This window comes from Myiozetetes cayanensis, unplaced genomic scaffold, assembly GCF_022539395.1.
Source record: "Myiozetetes cayanensis isolate MyiCay16 unplaced genomic scaffold, myiCay2020 scf62, whole genome shotgun sequence".
In the NCBI taxonomy this organism is placed as follows: Eukaryota; Metazoa; Chordata; class Aves; order Passeriformes; family Tyrannidae; genus Myiozetetes; species Myiozetetes cayanensis.
In genome coordinates this window covers 109,543-123,872 of record NW_026087876.1, presented here as the reverse complement: position 1 = coordinate 123,872, position 14,330 = coordinate 109,543, and the positions used below count along the sequence as shown (strand labels likewise).

Sequence of the window (14,330 nt, the reverse complement as noted above, 5' to 3'; positions counted from 1 at the left end):
GCAGCAGCCCCAAACTTTGGGTTGAACCGTGGGAGATGAACACAGCTCTCCCCGTAGGTCTGTACATCAAATGGGCCTTAACATGGACTCCTTAAAGTGCCAGTGTTTGGGGTTTTAAATTGAAGGGGGTTTGATGACCTGATTGCACTGTGGAACACTGAAGGTCCTTGTCTGCCTTGATAAGGGACCTGGTGATGTGCAGAGCACAGACCCATCAGGTGCTGCTTGACCGCCAGCTCTCAGCAAAGGTTACCAGCCTTAAATTTGGTTCAGGCTCCTCCTCCTCCAGCTTTAAGCTCTGATGTTCCTCCTCTTCTCTCTGCTGGGCTTGCAGACTGTGCTGAGCAGGGTTGGTGCTTCTGGAGGCTGTGGCGGGGGAAGGAGCAGGGAGCAGCCTGAGCAGGTGGAGGCTGTGTGAACCTCACGCACCTCCCAGCCCGGAGCACCCACAGCCTGGTCCGTGGTGCTCGCAGCTCGTGGGAGCTCTCTCCCCTTGCCGTGGGTGCCTGAGCTCCGAGCTGGCAGAGGCTGGGATGGGGTGGTCTGAGCCTCTTCCAGGAGCTGAGTCTGGTGGAAGGTGCTGGTTTGCCTTGGTGAGCTGGTTTGAGGCTGTTCCCAGCAGAGGAGCCTGCACTGAGGTCTGCTCCCAGAGCTGAGCTCAGGATCCCTCTAAAGGCTGAACTGTCATGGTATGTGGCAGACAGCTGGCTCATCCAGCCCTCTTTGCCAGTGCATGGAGGGGCACCAGGAAGCCTGTCCAGGCTAATGCCTTATGCTGTGGCTGTGGAACTGTAAAAATGCCATGAATCTGAGCTCTTGTACCCAAAATATGTGTATATATCTCGTGCTCTGTATGTGTATGTGTCTATACAAGGGTATAAGAGCCAGAGGAGCTGCTGCGGGCACAGAGAATTCAGAGGGAAATAACCCCATGAGTTTATTATTGCTGTTAACTTTGGCAAGTGCCAGATTAAGGCAAAGTTCTTCTCATGATAAAGCAGGGTAACTGATGGGGCTGTTTAGCCTCTCCCATGGGAGACATGAGCTCCAGAGGCACCTTTGTGCTCCCCTCAAACCTGCAGGGTGGACCTTGGATACTCTTGAATTTGAAATGACATCAGCAGGTTGAGAGCTGACATTTTTATAGCACTTATCAGGGCTCCAGTCCTCCCTGTACCATTCAGCCATCATTCTGAAGGGCAATAAAGCATTAAGTGAAAGTGCCTGAGCTGACTCAGCCACTGCCACACCTTGTTTGCAGAGCTTAAAGTGAACTTTTTCTTTCAAAACAGAAGCAAATTGCAACTCTGAGAGGTTGATATTGAGGAATGGCAGATGGGAGGAGATTCATAAAGGCAACACCCCTGGCTCCTTCCCTGTCCTCGGCCCCCTCTTGGGCTGGCAGGGTCTCCCTTTCTCTTACCTGTCTTTATTTTCCATTACATTAAAACCTTAAACCACTGAGCAAAGCAGCCAGCCAGGTTCCTCCCCATCCCAAGGGCATGGAGCCCATCCCTGGTGCTTGTCCCTCTGCTTGCAGGAGCTGATGTCTTCTAGAGCACCCAGGAGCTCTCTGAGCCTGAGAAAGAGAAGAGCAGGGATGAAACAGAAAGTTGCTCTCCCTCTTTTGCCCCTGAAATTTCCTTTAGCAGTTGAAATGGGGTTGAGTGTTTTCTGCCTTTCCTTTTTTTTTTTTTTGCCTTTAGGGGAGTAATTGTTTATCAGTTAAGAGTGCCAAAATGTTCCAGATTTTATTTATGTTCTTTCAGCATGACCTGTTTCTAAATTTATTCACCTTGTGCAGTCATGTGATGGGGTGTTTGGGCAAATCGGGGCTGGAAACACTTTCCTGGGGCATGTGATGGACTCTGCAACCGGAGTAACTCCAGGGATGGCTGAGCTGGGGCTCCTCTGGCAAAGGGGACGTTTTCAGTCCTTTTCACCCTGCTTCCAGGGGGCAAAACCTGTTTTTTCTGCCCCAAACAACACCTGGAGCTGCTTTCAGGGTACTTTTCCACTTGGTTTAAACACTCTGGGGATGGCTGGGCAACACTTTGCCTGTCTACAATCACCAAGGCTGGGTTTGCGCTCTCTAAGGTGCAGGGTGCCAAGCCCACGGCCGGTGGAGAGACCCTTGGGCTAAAACCAGCTTGCAGATTGCAGGGGATTTGTTTGCTCCACCTGGGAATCCGGGTTTGTGCTGGCACACAGCCAGTGCCCCACCGTGCCCTTGTCCTTTGCCATCGCTCAGTGCACGTGGGACCAGGGTGTGAGCGTGACGGGAGGATGTAGCTTGGACTTTGTTCAGCTGGGCTCTCCCCTTCCTCAGGTCCACTGCTTGCTCTCCAAGGAGACAAGTTAGCTCGGGTTTGGCCTGGGACGCTTCTGGGTTTTTTAGGCAGTGCTGGAAAAGTATGACAGTTACACCAGATCTGTGAAGGGCTTTTTTACGGGTTTTGATTTGTTTTCTTAGCACCTAGACATGCCCATCTGCAGAGAGAACAGGAGCAGAGGTGACAGCTTCCTTGCTCTGGGCACAGGAGAGCTGCATGGGAGTACCTGCATAATGCTGGCCTGGGTGTCGCCAAAAGGATGGGGAAAAATTGAAGAGGGGACAGAAAAAGGAAAACATTACTGGTTGAGTGCTGGACAACACAGCTCATGCTAGGATTTAGGTCTCAGGCCATTCAGACCATGGAAAATAGGAAGAGGTGTATTTGATTATAGGGCAAAAATGTTTTTCAGAAAATACTGGGGTTACTTAGAGGGCAGTGGTTTCCCCTGGGGAGAAGGAAACGAACTGGAAGTCCAAGCTGGGGCTTGTGTCTCCGAGCAGCAGTTCTGAGAGCCGAGGCAGGGGATGGGGTATCGCTGTGTCCTGTCCTTGGCACTGCTGTTGAGGGAGGAGGGGCTTTGGGGACAGCCTCGTGGCAAAAGAAACAATCCAGATGGATGAGAAGTGGGATAATGGTGTACCTGGAGTAGTGGGAGAGCCTTAGTGCTCTTCTGTGCAAGGCGGGTGGGTGCCTTCAGCAGTGGCTGCGTGGAGCTGAGGTGCAGGGGAGGAGCCCACTCTGTTCTGTGCTTGGGCAGCAGAGCCGAGGCCTCTGTGACCTGGAGTGCTCGGGCTGCAGGTGGTGACCCTGTTGCTTCTCTTTTTTTCCTTTTCCTAGTCATGGGACATCTTCTTTCGCAACGCCAATGCCGGAGCTGCTCCAGGCACCGCTTACCAAAGCCCCCCTCCACTGAGTACCAGCCTTTCCACCCTGTCCCAAGCCCAGTTCATGGTTCAGGCACAGCCCAACGTGGATAAACTGGTGGAGGACCATCTTGCAGTGCAGTCTCTCATCAGGGCATATCAGGTAAGGGGACTCTGTACTGAGGAGGGTCGTGTCCTACAGGTGGCTGAGGTAGGTGCATGTGTTTTGCGTGGAGAGCATGCAGGATGTGGGCTGAGCTGCCTGGTTTGGAATAGCAGCTGCTGATCTGTTTAGGCAGAAGCTTAGCTGATGCTTTGCTGGACAATAGGAAGATTTAAGCTATTGTCATCCAAACAGGGTGGTAGGGAGGGGGAGGTCTTCTTCACAAAGGGTGGTTTGCTGGCCTTTGGAATGTTGCTCCTGTGCCGTGGGCTGCCATGCTCAGCAGTGACATGGGACACCCATCCTGCTTCCCTCATGTTGCTGAGAGAACTTCTGATGTGCTAATATAAAAGTTCAGGGAACGTTCCCATGTGATTTGCAGTCTGGAAGAGGCCAGTGATGCTGGTGGGCTGCAGCTCAGACCAAATGCTGCCCAAGTCAGTCTTCTGGGAGGAATGAGTTTGAAGCAGGAAGGAAACATCCTCTGGCTGGTGGAAGGCCAGCAAGTATTTTTACTCGGGAGAACATTTAGATGTATTTCTACATCTGTGTCATCCTTTCACCTTTGTTTATGCTCTGGTTTGCCAAGTCTGGGGGCTCTAATTGGCTCTGTGGTGAGATGTTAACGAACCCAGCTGCTGTGCTGTGCAAGTGAGCTTCTCACCTGTTCCTGTGACGGAGGACTTGCTGTACATTGTGTTTCTGCTCAGGTATAGGGAAAATCCAAGATAAAATGCCATGAGTTAAGGCAGGAACTGCAGCACTGGGCAAGTCCAAAGGTCTGCCCAGCCTTGGCCCTGCTCTCTGGCTCCAAGATACTGCCCCTGCCCTGCCTGCCTCTGCAGCTGCAGTGCCGGTGTCAGCGCTGGGACCTGTTTGTAAGGACCTGTACAGCTGGTTCCATGGGAGATGACCACCTTGTCAGCTCTGAGGCAGCTGCTGCCAGTGGAGCAAGTGGGCAGATGTCAAGTTTGAACACATGGTGATGTGTTCAACACATCATATAGCTGGAAGCAGAAGCTTCATTGTCAACAATTTGAATACAAAATCCATAATCTCTTCAGTATTCCCATCTCTTCTTCAGGCTCTGAATGGCAGCGCTGGGAGGTGATGGCTCTTGGATGTATTTTTCTGAGCTGTCTGTAGTGAGAAATCTGCCTCCCTTCCTGCCCTGGTGTCACAGTAGGGCTGTAGCTGTGGTGAGTTGTCCAGGTGGGGAGGTTCAGGACAGCATATGGAGGTATGGAAGTGTAGGACGGTGAAGGAAACCCTGCCTGTGATATGTAACCTGCTTAAAACACCACAAAATTAATTTCTTAATTGGATTGAGCTGGACTGTCCCTGTAATTATGGGTCAGCAATGACTACTCTGCTTTGGCATCAGTGATGGCTCCTTAATTGTATCTGTGTTTCCATGCCCAAGTCATTATTAATTTTGAGTAGTAGAGTGCTTTGGGTTGGAAGGAGCCCTACAGACCATCCAGTTCCAAGCTCCATGCCATGGGCAGGGACACCTTCCACTAGACCTTCCAGGTTGCTACAAGCTCTGTCCAACCTGGCCTTGAACACTTCCAGGGATGAGGCAGCCACAGCTTCTTGGACAACCTGTGCCAGGGCCTCCCCACCCTCACAGGGAGGAATTTCTTCCCAATATCCCACCTAACCCTGCCCTTTAGCAGTGGGAAGCCATTCCCCCTTGTCCTGTCCCTCCAGCCCTTGTCCTCAGTCCTTCTCCAGCTCTCCTGCAGCCCCTTTAGACCCTGGAAGGAGCTCTGAGGTGTCCCTGGAGCCTTTTTCTCTCCAGGTGAACCCCCCAGCTCTCCCAGCCTGGCTCCAGAGCAGAGGGGCTCGGGCTCCCAGAGCATCTTTCTTGTTGTTCCTTTTTTTTGACTTGCATTGCACGTGGACACAGACAAGCAGCATGGCTTCTGTGGGTGAAGAGGTGTTCTCTTTGCTGCCACACCAATTTGAGGGCTTTTTGTGTACCTGCAAACTGCTGAGATGACCTCAAAGCCAACAGGTGTCCCCAGCTCGAAACTGTTTGCTGGACTAGGGGGCTTCCTGGTCCCGGTGGGAGCATCCTGGACGTGAGGAGCAGCATGGTGACCTTGCATCCTGCTGACTGCTGCGTGATGGGCTCTCCCTTGCACTTTGCTGCAAGATGGACAGGCAAATAGTTTTCAGACACAGCTGGCCCAGAGAAGCTTTCCTGTGGCTACCAGTGCTCGGGGGCACGGTGTCACATGGCCCTGCAGAGATCAGGGAGGGAACAGTGCTTTCTTTACAGTTCGCCTTAGTACTGATGGCTGATTTCAGACTCCTTGGCTGATAAAACCACAAAAATCATGTGCTAAAATCCCCCTCTGGAAAGGAATGCCTTCTGGTAAATAATGTCAGATCAGCGTGTCTGGTTTGAACAAGAGGTTTAGCAATTCCCTTGTATCCGAGTACTTTTCCTAAGTGGCAGCAGATTTGATGGCCAGTGTACACTTCCCCAGTGTAAGAAAGGCTCCACACCCTGTACCACAGCAGTTGTGTTTCCTGCCCCAGTCCCAGCATCACCAAGCCTGAGGCTGTCAAGGAGTAATCTGTGGCTCACCAGTCGGAGAGTACTGGTCACCAAGGTGACCTGAGTTTGCCCAGTCAGATGTGCTGGGATCCCTCCATGGGTGCCTACTCCAGTGGAAGCAAAAACCCGAAACTCCTCAGCCCCTCCCGTCCTCTGTGGCTCCCAGAGTGGATTCAGACCCAGCACGGGGACTCCTGGCCTGAGTGCTGCCTCAGGAGCTGTCAGGACTGCGCTGGCGTGCAGGCTCTTTGGTATTGCTGCTCCTGTCCCTTCACATGACAGCACTGAGTGCTGCTGTGGCTCTTCTCTCCAGAGGAATACTGCCAGCTGCTGCACATCTGGGCAGATGTTCCTCAGGCACATTGCTTGGCCTTTCAGGAACTACTGATGCTGGTGGCAATGCCTGTTTTCTCTACCATATCGACAGGAAAACACCTAAATCTGTCAAAATCTGGAAAATTCGTAGAATCCCGGAATGGTTTGGATTGGAAGGGCCCTTAAAGCTCATCTCATTGTACCCTGCTGCCCCTCTGCCACAGGCAGTGTTCCAGGTTGCTCCAAGCTCTCTCCTACCTGGTCTTGAGCACTTCCAGGGATGGGGCAGCCACAGCTTCTCTGAGCAAGCTGCGTCTTCACGTGTCTCTGACACTTAGGAGACCACTGATGTGGAGTTACTGTATTTGTAGAGAGGAGCTGCTCAGGTTGGACACTGGGAAAGTGTCAGGAGACCCTTGGACCCTAATCCTGGAAGGTCTCTGCTGTGAAGGAGTTTGCCATCCCCCTGCCTACCCCTCAAACCTGAGCAGAACAGAAGAGTCCTGGTGGCTGCTGGCACTCACCTACGTTCTGTAGGTGACAGTAAACCCAACTTCTGCAGGCTTCAGCTCGAGCTAGAATTGGGGTGGCTCTGCAGAAAATGTAAAGAGGGAAACTTGTACATAATGTTTTTTTAACTTTTTTTTTTTTTTAAAGGAATGTGTTTTCTACTAACTTGTTTTAATGACTAATCTGTGTTGTTGCTTCCAGGTCAGGGGTCACCACATTGCAAAGCTTGATCCTCTCGGCATTAGTTGTGTAAATTTTGATGATGCACCAGTAACTGTTTCTCCAAACGTCGGTGAGAATTACTCTGCAAATTAATTCTAATGTAATTTAACTTTTTTACCCCTTCCCTCTTTTGTTTTTCTCTCCCTTTTGGTTCCTGTTCTCCTTTCCATTCCTGGCGCATTTCATAGATTCGAGGGCATCATGTAGCACAACTCGACCCACTGGGCATCTTGGATGCAGATCTGGACTCCTCCCTTCCAGCCGATATTGTCACATCCACAGACAAACTGGGTGAGGGCTTTGAGAGCAGTTAGTGCTGCATTGCTTGAGCTCCTCTCTCTTTCACAGCTTCATAGGTAGATCGCTTCACTGGTCAGGGGGGAAGGGTCTGAAGTTTCCTTAGTAATGATCACTCGAAAATTGTAGCTGCTGGTGGCAGCAGTGCAGTCCTGCCACCCTCCGTCTGTCACCCCAGTGCTCGGCTCATGTTTCTTCTCCAACCGGTGCCAGTCAGTGATGTCACTGAACTCACTATCCCAGGGCTGGAAGCAATTGCATCTTCTGGAAATGCAAAGCTCAGAGAAGATTTTTGTTGGTGAGAGCTGGAGTTCTGTTCTCTTGGCTCCTCTTGCTGCTCTTGGGGACCCTTAGAACTGCGGGTGAACAGGCTGGGTTCATCTCTGCAGGGCTGAGTGGCTGTCTCTGCCCCCCTGTGTGCCCAGCTTGCCCCAGCATCTGTAATTCCCTTAACTGCCCTTTTTCCAAGACTGAGCTATGAGTTCTTTCTGGTGATCATAACAAGGAAGCTTTGGGATGCGTTTCCATCTGCGTTGAGAGGTGGAAATCCCAATGCCTTCGAGTGAGTGATGCATGAGTGTTGTACTGAAGTGTGTGTGGTGCCCAGGACTTGAAATCCTAATCTGAAAGTCTTTAAACCCAGCACTGCTCCACGTACTTTAGAGCTGATCTCTGTAGTTTGCTGCCTTTCTCCTAGCCAGGATGAAGCTGCTGAACTCTGTCCCCTCACTGGTGCTTCCCAGGGTGGTTCCCTGGCACTCCGAGTGCTCCAGAGGCATGCTCATGCTCCTAACGTAGAGTAGAGCAGCAGTGATGATTACTAACCTTGCCAACCAAAACTGATCATAGAGCACGGTGCATGTAAACCACCTTGATTCCTTATTCAGTTGCCAGCACAGGGACACCAGCCCTGGACCTGCTGGACCTTCCAACAGGATTACGAGTACTGGGAGCAGTAGGGAAGGAGTAGGTTTTGGTTGGACCAGTTCATTGGATGATGAAGAAGCTGCTTCATCCCACAGTCTGGACTCTGACATGTTTTTCCAGAGGACCAAGTCCTGGCTGTACTTGAGGAGATGTCCAGATCCAGCTTGGAGCAAGTCCTGTGCCTGAGATATTTTGATGGCAGGAGGTGGGAACAGGATGGCTGTGAACCCAGGTGTGAGAGAAGACACAAGTGCTTGTAGTCAGCACTGAGGGGGAAACAGGGAGACTTTTTAGGTGATCCTGAAGCCACTCTGCTGGGAGGAGGAGAGGGTGAGGAAAGACTTTTCCATTTCAGGGTTTTTGGCCTCTGCTTTGGGCACTACAGTTCTTCTGAAGCAGAACAGGAGAGGAGAATCCTGAAGTTCTGTGCCTGGTGGATATGTTCTCTTTTGAGAGTAGAGCAGGGTCTACATGAAACCCAGAGCCAGTCAGCTGCAAGTGGTGGCAGTTACAGCTGTTCCTCGGCAGGAAGGGGAGCTGGGTGTGGGGAGCAGAGTTACTGTGCTCCTCAGGAAGTTGTAGACTCATAAAGTGGTCTGGGTTGGAAGGGATCTTTGGAGGCCACCTAGATCCAAGCCCCCTGCCATGGGCAGGGACACCTTCCACTCGACCAGGTTGCTTGAAGCCTTGTCCATCTTGGCCTTGAACACTTCTGGGGATGGGGCAGCCACAGTTTTTCCTGCCTCTCCAGGGTGAGTGGCCATGAGCCAAGCAGTGTGTCCCACCGTGGCTTGCCTTGGTGGGAAACGTTCAGGCATGGCTGATCTCAGGCGTCAGCTGGAAGGAACCTCAGTATGGCATCTCTGCCCTAAAGCTTAACCTCTGTTGCTTTGTGGCCTTTATAGTAGGATACCTGTCATTGTGGTTTCTGGTCTTGATTAAATTCCCAGGAATACATGAATTGGGAGGAAATAAAGAGCCCTGGGAACAAGATGTAGTGGTGGCAGCAGCCAGCTCACACCGGGGTTGTGCCCCATGGTAGGATCCCAGACTCAGCTGGCTAGATCTCATCAAAAGGACTTTTCTTTTAACTTGCTGTAACTATTATTTATACTGAGTAGATTTTCCCCTGGTATTCTTATCCTGGAAAATCTCATCTGGTCAGTCTTAACTACAACTGGACAAACATACTTTGCAAATGGTGCTCAGAAAGAGGGGAAGGAAGTTGTGACAGTGCTCGGCGTGGAGCTGCAGCTGAGCCTAAGGTTGGGTGTTGCCTGCGTGTGGCAGAGAAAGCCAATTTCTAAGCAGATCCTGCTGGCTTTTTTTGCTTTGAAAGAATGTTTCTTAACACTTGACAGAGCAGTTAATAACAGGAGTGGTTTTAAAACTTGGAAACAATCTTGTTTCCTTTTTCTAAGCAGAAGTCCTTTAAAGGTCAGCTTTTGTGGTGAGAGCTCTCCTGCCAGCAGTTTAAACTATGGCAGTGCTGCGATTCAAAGGAGTTGGATGGTTAATCTTGGAAATTGATCTCTCTTCTCAATTGCCTTTTGTTTAGCAACTGGTTTGGTTCTAGTTTGGAAGCTCTCTTTGGATCAAGCAGTGCGAGCTTTGGAGAAAATGTCAGGGGGGAGAAACCCTCCCAGGGCTACTCAGTCCGAGGACTGGTGGGGCTGGAGCCACCAAATTTCCCTTTCTCTTGTCTCTTCTCTTTAAAAACCAAAGTAATCTCATCCTGGTCTTCCAGTGCAGCTGGTCTGGCATGGTAAGTGTGTAAAACAAGGACAGGATGACTACCAGAACCCAGTATGACTCCCTGAAAGAAATACTACCTTAGCACGCTGAAATCTGGTGGTGTGTGGACGGCTGTGTGTGTCTAAGTGTCTGTCTGTCTGCCTCTCTCCCCATGGAAGGCAGCTGCCTCTGCCTCATGCCAAGGGGAATTGATGGAAATCCTCCTCCAGTTCAGGATGAGCCAGGCAAGTCCCTGCAGGGGCTGGACTGGGAGTGCTCACCTTCCCTTTCCCCACTTTGGGGAAATGTCTGATTTTTTCCCGCTGACTCAAAGGAGAAGTGTTTCCAAGGCCTTTCTTGTAACTCAGGTGAGATTGAGGCACTTGGGTCGCCTAACCTAGCCGGGTGGGCAGCTCTGGTGCCGCACGCTTGCCTGCTGCTTCGGCGTGCTGGTGCTCCAGGAGAGACATCTGTGCACGCCTGCCCCAGCACCGTCCCCCTTATTAACCAGCCTGATCCTCCTCCTCTCTGCAAAGGCAGTGCTGTTGTCTCCTTTAGGTGGCCTTGAAATCCTCCCAGTAGCACGAGCAGAGAAAACCCTCCAAACCCTCTGGAGCAGGTGGTGGTGGGAGGCAGCTCCCTGCTCCGCAGAGGGTCGTGCTCCCCGCCATGCAGCTTGGCAGGACACGTCCTTTTGGTTGTGGCAGGTGAAGACACCGTGCCAGGCCATCCCTCTCTCCTCTCAAGCTGTGCACGTGAGAGATCTCAAACCATGCAGCTCAACTGCTCCCCAGTGTCTGATGCCTCCCTTCTCCTCTTGCTCTTCCCTCCTCTTCCCTCCTCTTGTCAGACTTCCCGCTAGGATTTCTTTTCCACCTAGTGTGTAGTCATCCTCCATTCCAGCCGTTTTACCTCTGATGGGTTTTGACTGTATTTTAAATACTATATTTTTTTTACTTGTGCTTTCTATGACTAGCTTTCACAGTTCCAGGGTTTTTTTACTAACTTTGACTGCATCTCTCTATCTTCTCCCTTTCTGCACTCCCCTCCCTGCTCCCCCAGACCTCGCAGTGTTCAAGGAGCGGCTGAGAGTGTTAACAGTAGGAGGTATGCAATTAATGAGCCTTTAACCCTCTGGAGTGCAGGACTCTCTTTGAATAGGTTATTCTGGGGAGGAACCGAGCCGGTAAAGTGGACCCCCCTCCTCCATCTCCCACCACTCTAGAGTTTTGTGACATGTTTTATTTTGAATTCATTCTCAAAGTCTTGAGGTAGGTGCATGGTTAATGACACTTGGCCCATAGAAATGCTCAATTCAGAGCCTTGCTGGCCTTTTCTATGCTGTCTGTTTGCATGCCTGGCTTGCTAGAGTACACATTTTGTTGTGAACATTAATTTTACGAGGCCTCAATCTCCCTGATTGGTTCAAGGCTCATGAAAATCCAAGCTGTCTTCTCCTGGTTTTGTTGCAGGGAAAATTTGGCAGCTTATCCCTTGCCTTTCCCCCATCCAATGGTATTGCTGCCTGTAAATACTGAGCATTGTCAAAGAGCTGGCAGGCTGCAGCAAAGCAGAAGCAAAGATACTTAGAGCCACGCAAATTCCTTGTAAAATCTGATACTCCCCCAAGTGTGCCAAGAGTCTTCAAAGCAGAGCAAGCCAAAGCCCTGTGCTGTGGGACTGGAAGCCTCAGCAAATTACTGAGGCTTTCCTGAAACTTCCAACAGGCAGTTTGTCTGGGATGCTACCTGCTAATGCTGCCTCTTTCCAGGATTTCTGTTTGAATGGGAACCACAGAGAAGCCCCAGAGACATGGGGACAAACCCTTAGCTCCTGCCTTATTCAGTGCTCCCAGGCATGGCTCTGGAGCAGAGCTCCTGGGGGCTGGCTTCATTCCCTCCCCTGGGAATCCAGTATCCAGAGGGGTGGTGAGGGCAGGGATGGACAGCAGTGACAGCCAGGAACACATCCACTCCAGGCTGGCTGGGGTGTTCCCTGCCTGTGGCATCACCCCTCAAGGCCACGCAGGGACAAGCCATGGCCAGCCCTGTCATTGTGGAATCACAGACTGGTTTAGGTTGGAAGGGGCCTTAAAGACCACCCAGTTTAATGTCCTTGCCATGGGTAGGGACTCCTTCCACTCAATCAGGTTGCTCCAAACCCTGTCCAACGTGGCCTTGAACACTTCCAGGGATCAGGCTGTCTAAAGCTCATTCTCCATTCCTGACCAGACAGCCAATGATAGACTCTTTTAAGTTGAAGTTCAAGGAGGGACAGCTCAGGAGGGGCCAGTTTTTGCCTCCCATTGCCCAGAGGAAGGTGGTTTACACTGCCCTACAGTGTTGAGGTGGTGGTGTTCCCCATCCCCTCCCTAAAAGAGCCTCCAGCTGAGGTCCTGGGCTGGTTTGGAAGGCGCTGGGAGGAGTGGTGGTAACTGCCTCCTCTGTAGCTCCTGCCCTGGGTTAGGAGACAGATTGGGACTTGGCTTTATTGGGAGTTTGGGAGCGATGAGCAGGAGCCCAAAGGAGGTGCTGAGGCTCTGAACAGGCCATGGGCAGCTCTGCTTGTCCATTCTTTCATCCAAACTCCTGCTTCAGAAGGGTCCTGGGACTCCCCAGTTCCTGACTCTGCTTCTGCCTTGCTACATTGGTTCAGTGAGGTCACTGTCCCTCCTTCTCCATGCCTCAGTTTCCCCAAAGACAATCATGAGTGGTGGTGAGGCACCTCCGAGGGCTTTGGGCTCAGCTCTGAATCCCAACCTCCAGCTCTGAGCCCTGCTCGGCCCCTGTCCAGGACCAACCCAGCTCCCCACAGCTGCCTTGCTTTGAGGAGGAGCTACCCCTGAACCATCAACTGCCAGCACCAAAGGGAAGGGGTTTACTGAGCACAGCTAGGCAAAAGCTCTAATTCTAAGGCTGTTAATTGGGTTGAGGGGATGCCTGGGCAGCCAAACCCCTGAGGGGCTGCTGGCCGTCTTGCTCCCAGGCTGAGCTATTCAGGAGAGTCCATCAGAACCCTGATGTCTTTTTTCTTTCTTGCTCCTCTGTCTCTTCTTCTATGGGGTTTTCTCTGTTTTAACCGTTTCCTTCTCTGCATTGACCCTCCGTTTTTAATTTCCACCGTATGCTGACACCTCCGGTGTGCTCGGTGACTCCTCAATTCCTCTGTTTCTTTTCTCTCCCCTCTGTTAAAATTTGTGGTGTATTTTTTGTGTTCTTGGGGCTCCCTGACTCACCCTGAATTTTAATTGCCCATTTCCATGCACATACGTCGCTTTGTGGTTCGTTTCCTGCGGTGCCTCCTATAATAATTCATTGTTCTATGCTTAATGTTTTTTTGTTTAATTACGGCTTGGTTTTTATCCATATAAACCTCCTTCATGCTTATTATTTTTTTTATGCTGCTTTCTTTTGTCCCTTCCCCACCTCTCCCTAATGCACCCGGTCCCCGTGTGACGGTGTCCCGGTCCCCCTTCCTTCCTTCTCTCTCTTGCTTGTCCCACCTGTGACAAATCCTGCAGGCTTTTACGGGCTGGATGAATCTGACCTCGACAAGGTTTTCCACTTGCCCACAACCACGTTCATCGGTGGAAATGAATCGGCTCTTCCGCTCCGGGAAATCATCCGTCGGCTGGAGGTGAGGAGAGCAGAAGTCTGTGCTAGACCTGTGTGCAGCCTGGGGTGGGGCAGAGCAGCTGCCTTTGGAAGGTCCTGGGCCAACCTTCAGATTTTAAGATTTTCAGTTTTGGGAACTGCTTCTCAGCTCTTGCTCCACTCACAGGAGCCACCCCAAGTTACCTGCTCAGCTCTGATCACCTCCAGCTTCCTGCTGCATTGCAGCAACCTGCTTGGTCTGCCCAAGATAGAGCAAACCCCAGGCAACTAGATATTGCCTTTTTGGAAACCTCTCTAGCTGTGCTTTCCAGTTTGAAGCAGTAGCTGGTGCTGGGAAAGCACAGAAGCAGGCTGGAGGCCAGTGATCCCCTCTTCAGGCACTGCAGCAGTGCTGGTGTCCCGTGTGGGGATCCTTCAGAGGGTACAGGTTTGAGACCCCTGGGGCTGGGCTTCCAGCTTGTGCAGCTGTTTCCCTTTTCCTGCCAAATTTGATCCCCTCTTGTGCCTGGACTGAGCGCAGGTGGCTCTCGGGCACACAAGTCTGCTCAGATGGTCTCTGCCGAGACACGTTGACCTTGGAAAAAGCAAAACTGTGCCAGCATCTTAGTTCAGATGCAGGAACAGGCCCTTCATGTGTTTTGGGAGGTTTTTCTGCTGATTCTCCCCCGCCCTCTAAGGTGGGATTTTGGACTGCCCACAGGTCCCACCAAGACTGCTCCCACCAAGGGGGGAAAATCTCTTCTCTGAAGTGGATAAAAAGGACTTGAGGGGCTGATTGTG

At 51.4% G+C, this 14,330-nt stretch overlaps 1 protein-coding gene across 1 annotated transcript in view; it reads left to right on the top strand.

The window, feature by feature from the left end:
- OGDH (oxoglutarate dehydrogenase) overlaps window positions 1-14,330 on the top strand; it is a 31,275-nt gene that overhangs the window by 6,673 nt on the left and 10,272 nt on the right. The window contains 4 exon segments of the mRNA XM_050337361.1: window positions 3,174-3,362; window positions 6,958-7,048; window positions 10,999-11,043; window positions 13,457-13,572. Coding sequence (XP_050193318.1) covers window positions 3,174-3,362; window positions 6,958-7,048; window positions 10,999-11,043; window positions 13,457-13,572 — 441 coding nt within the window.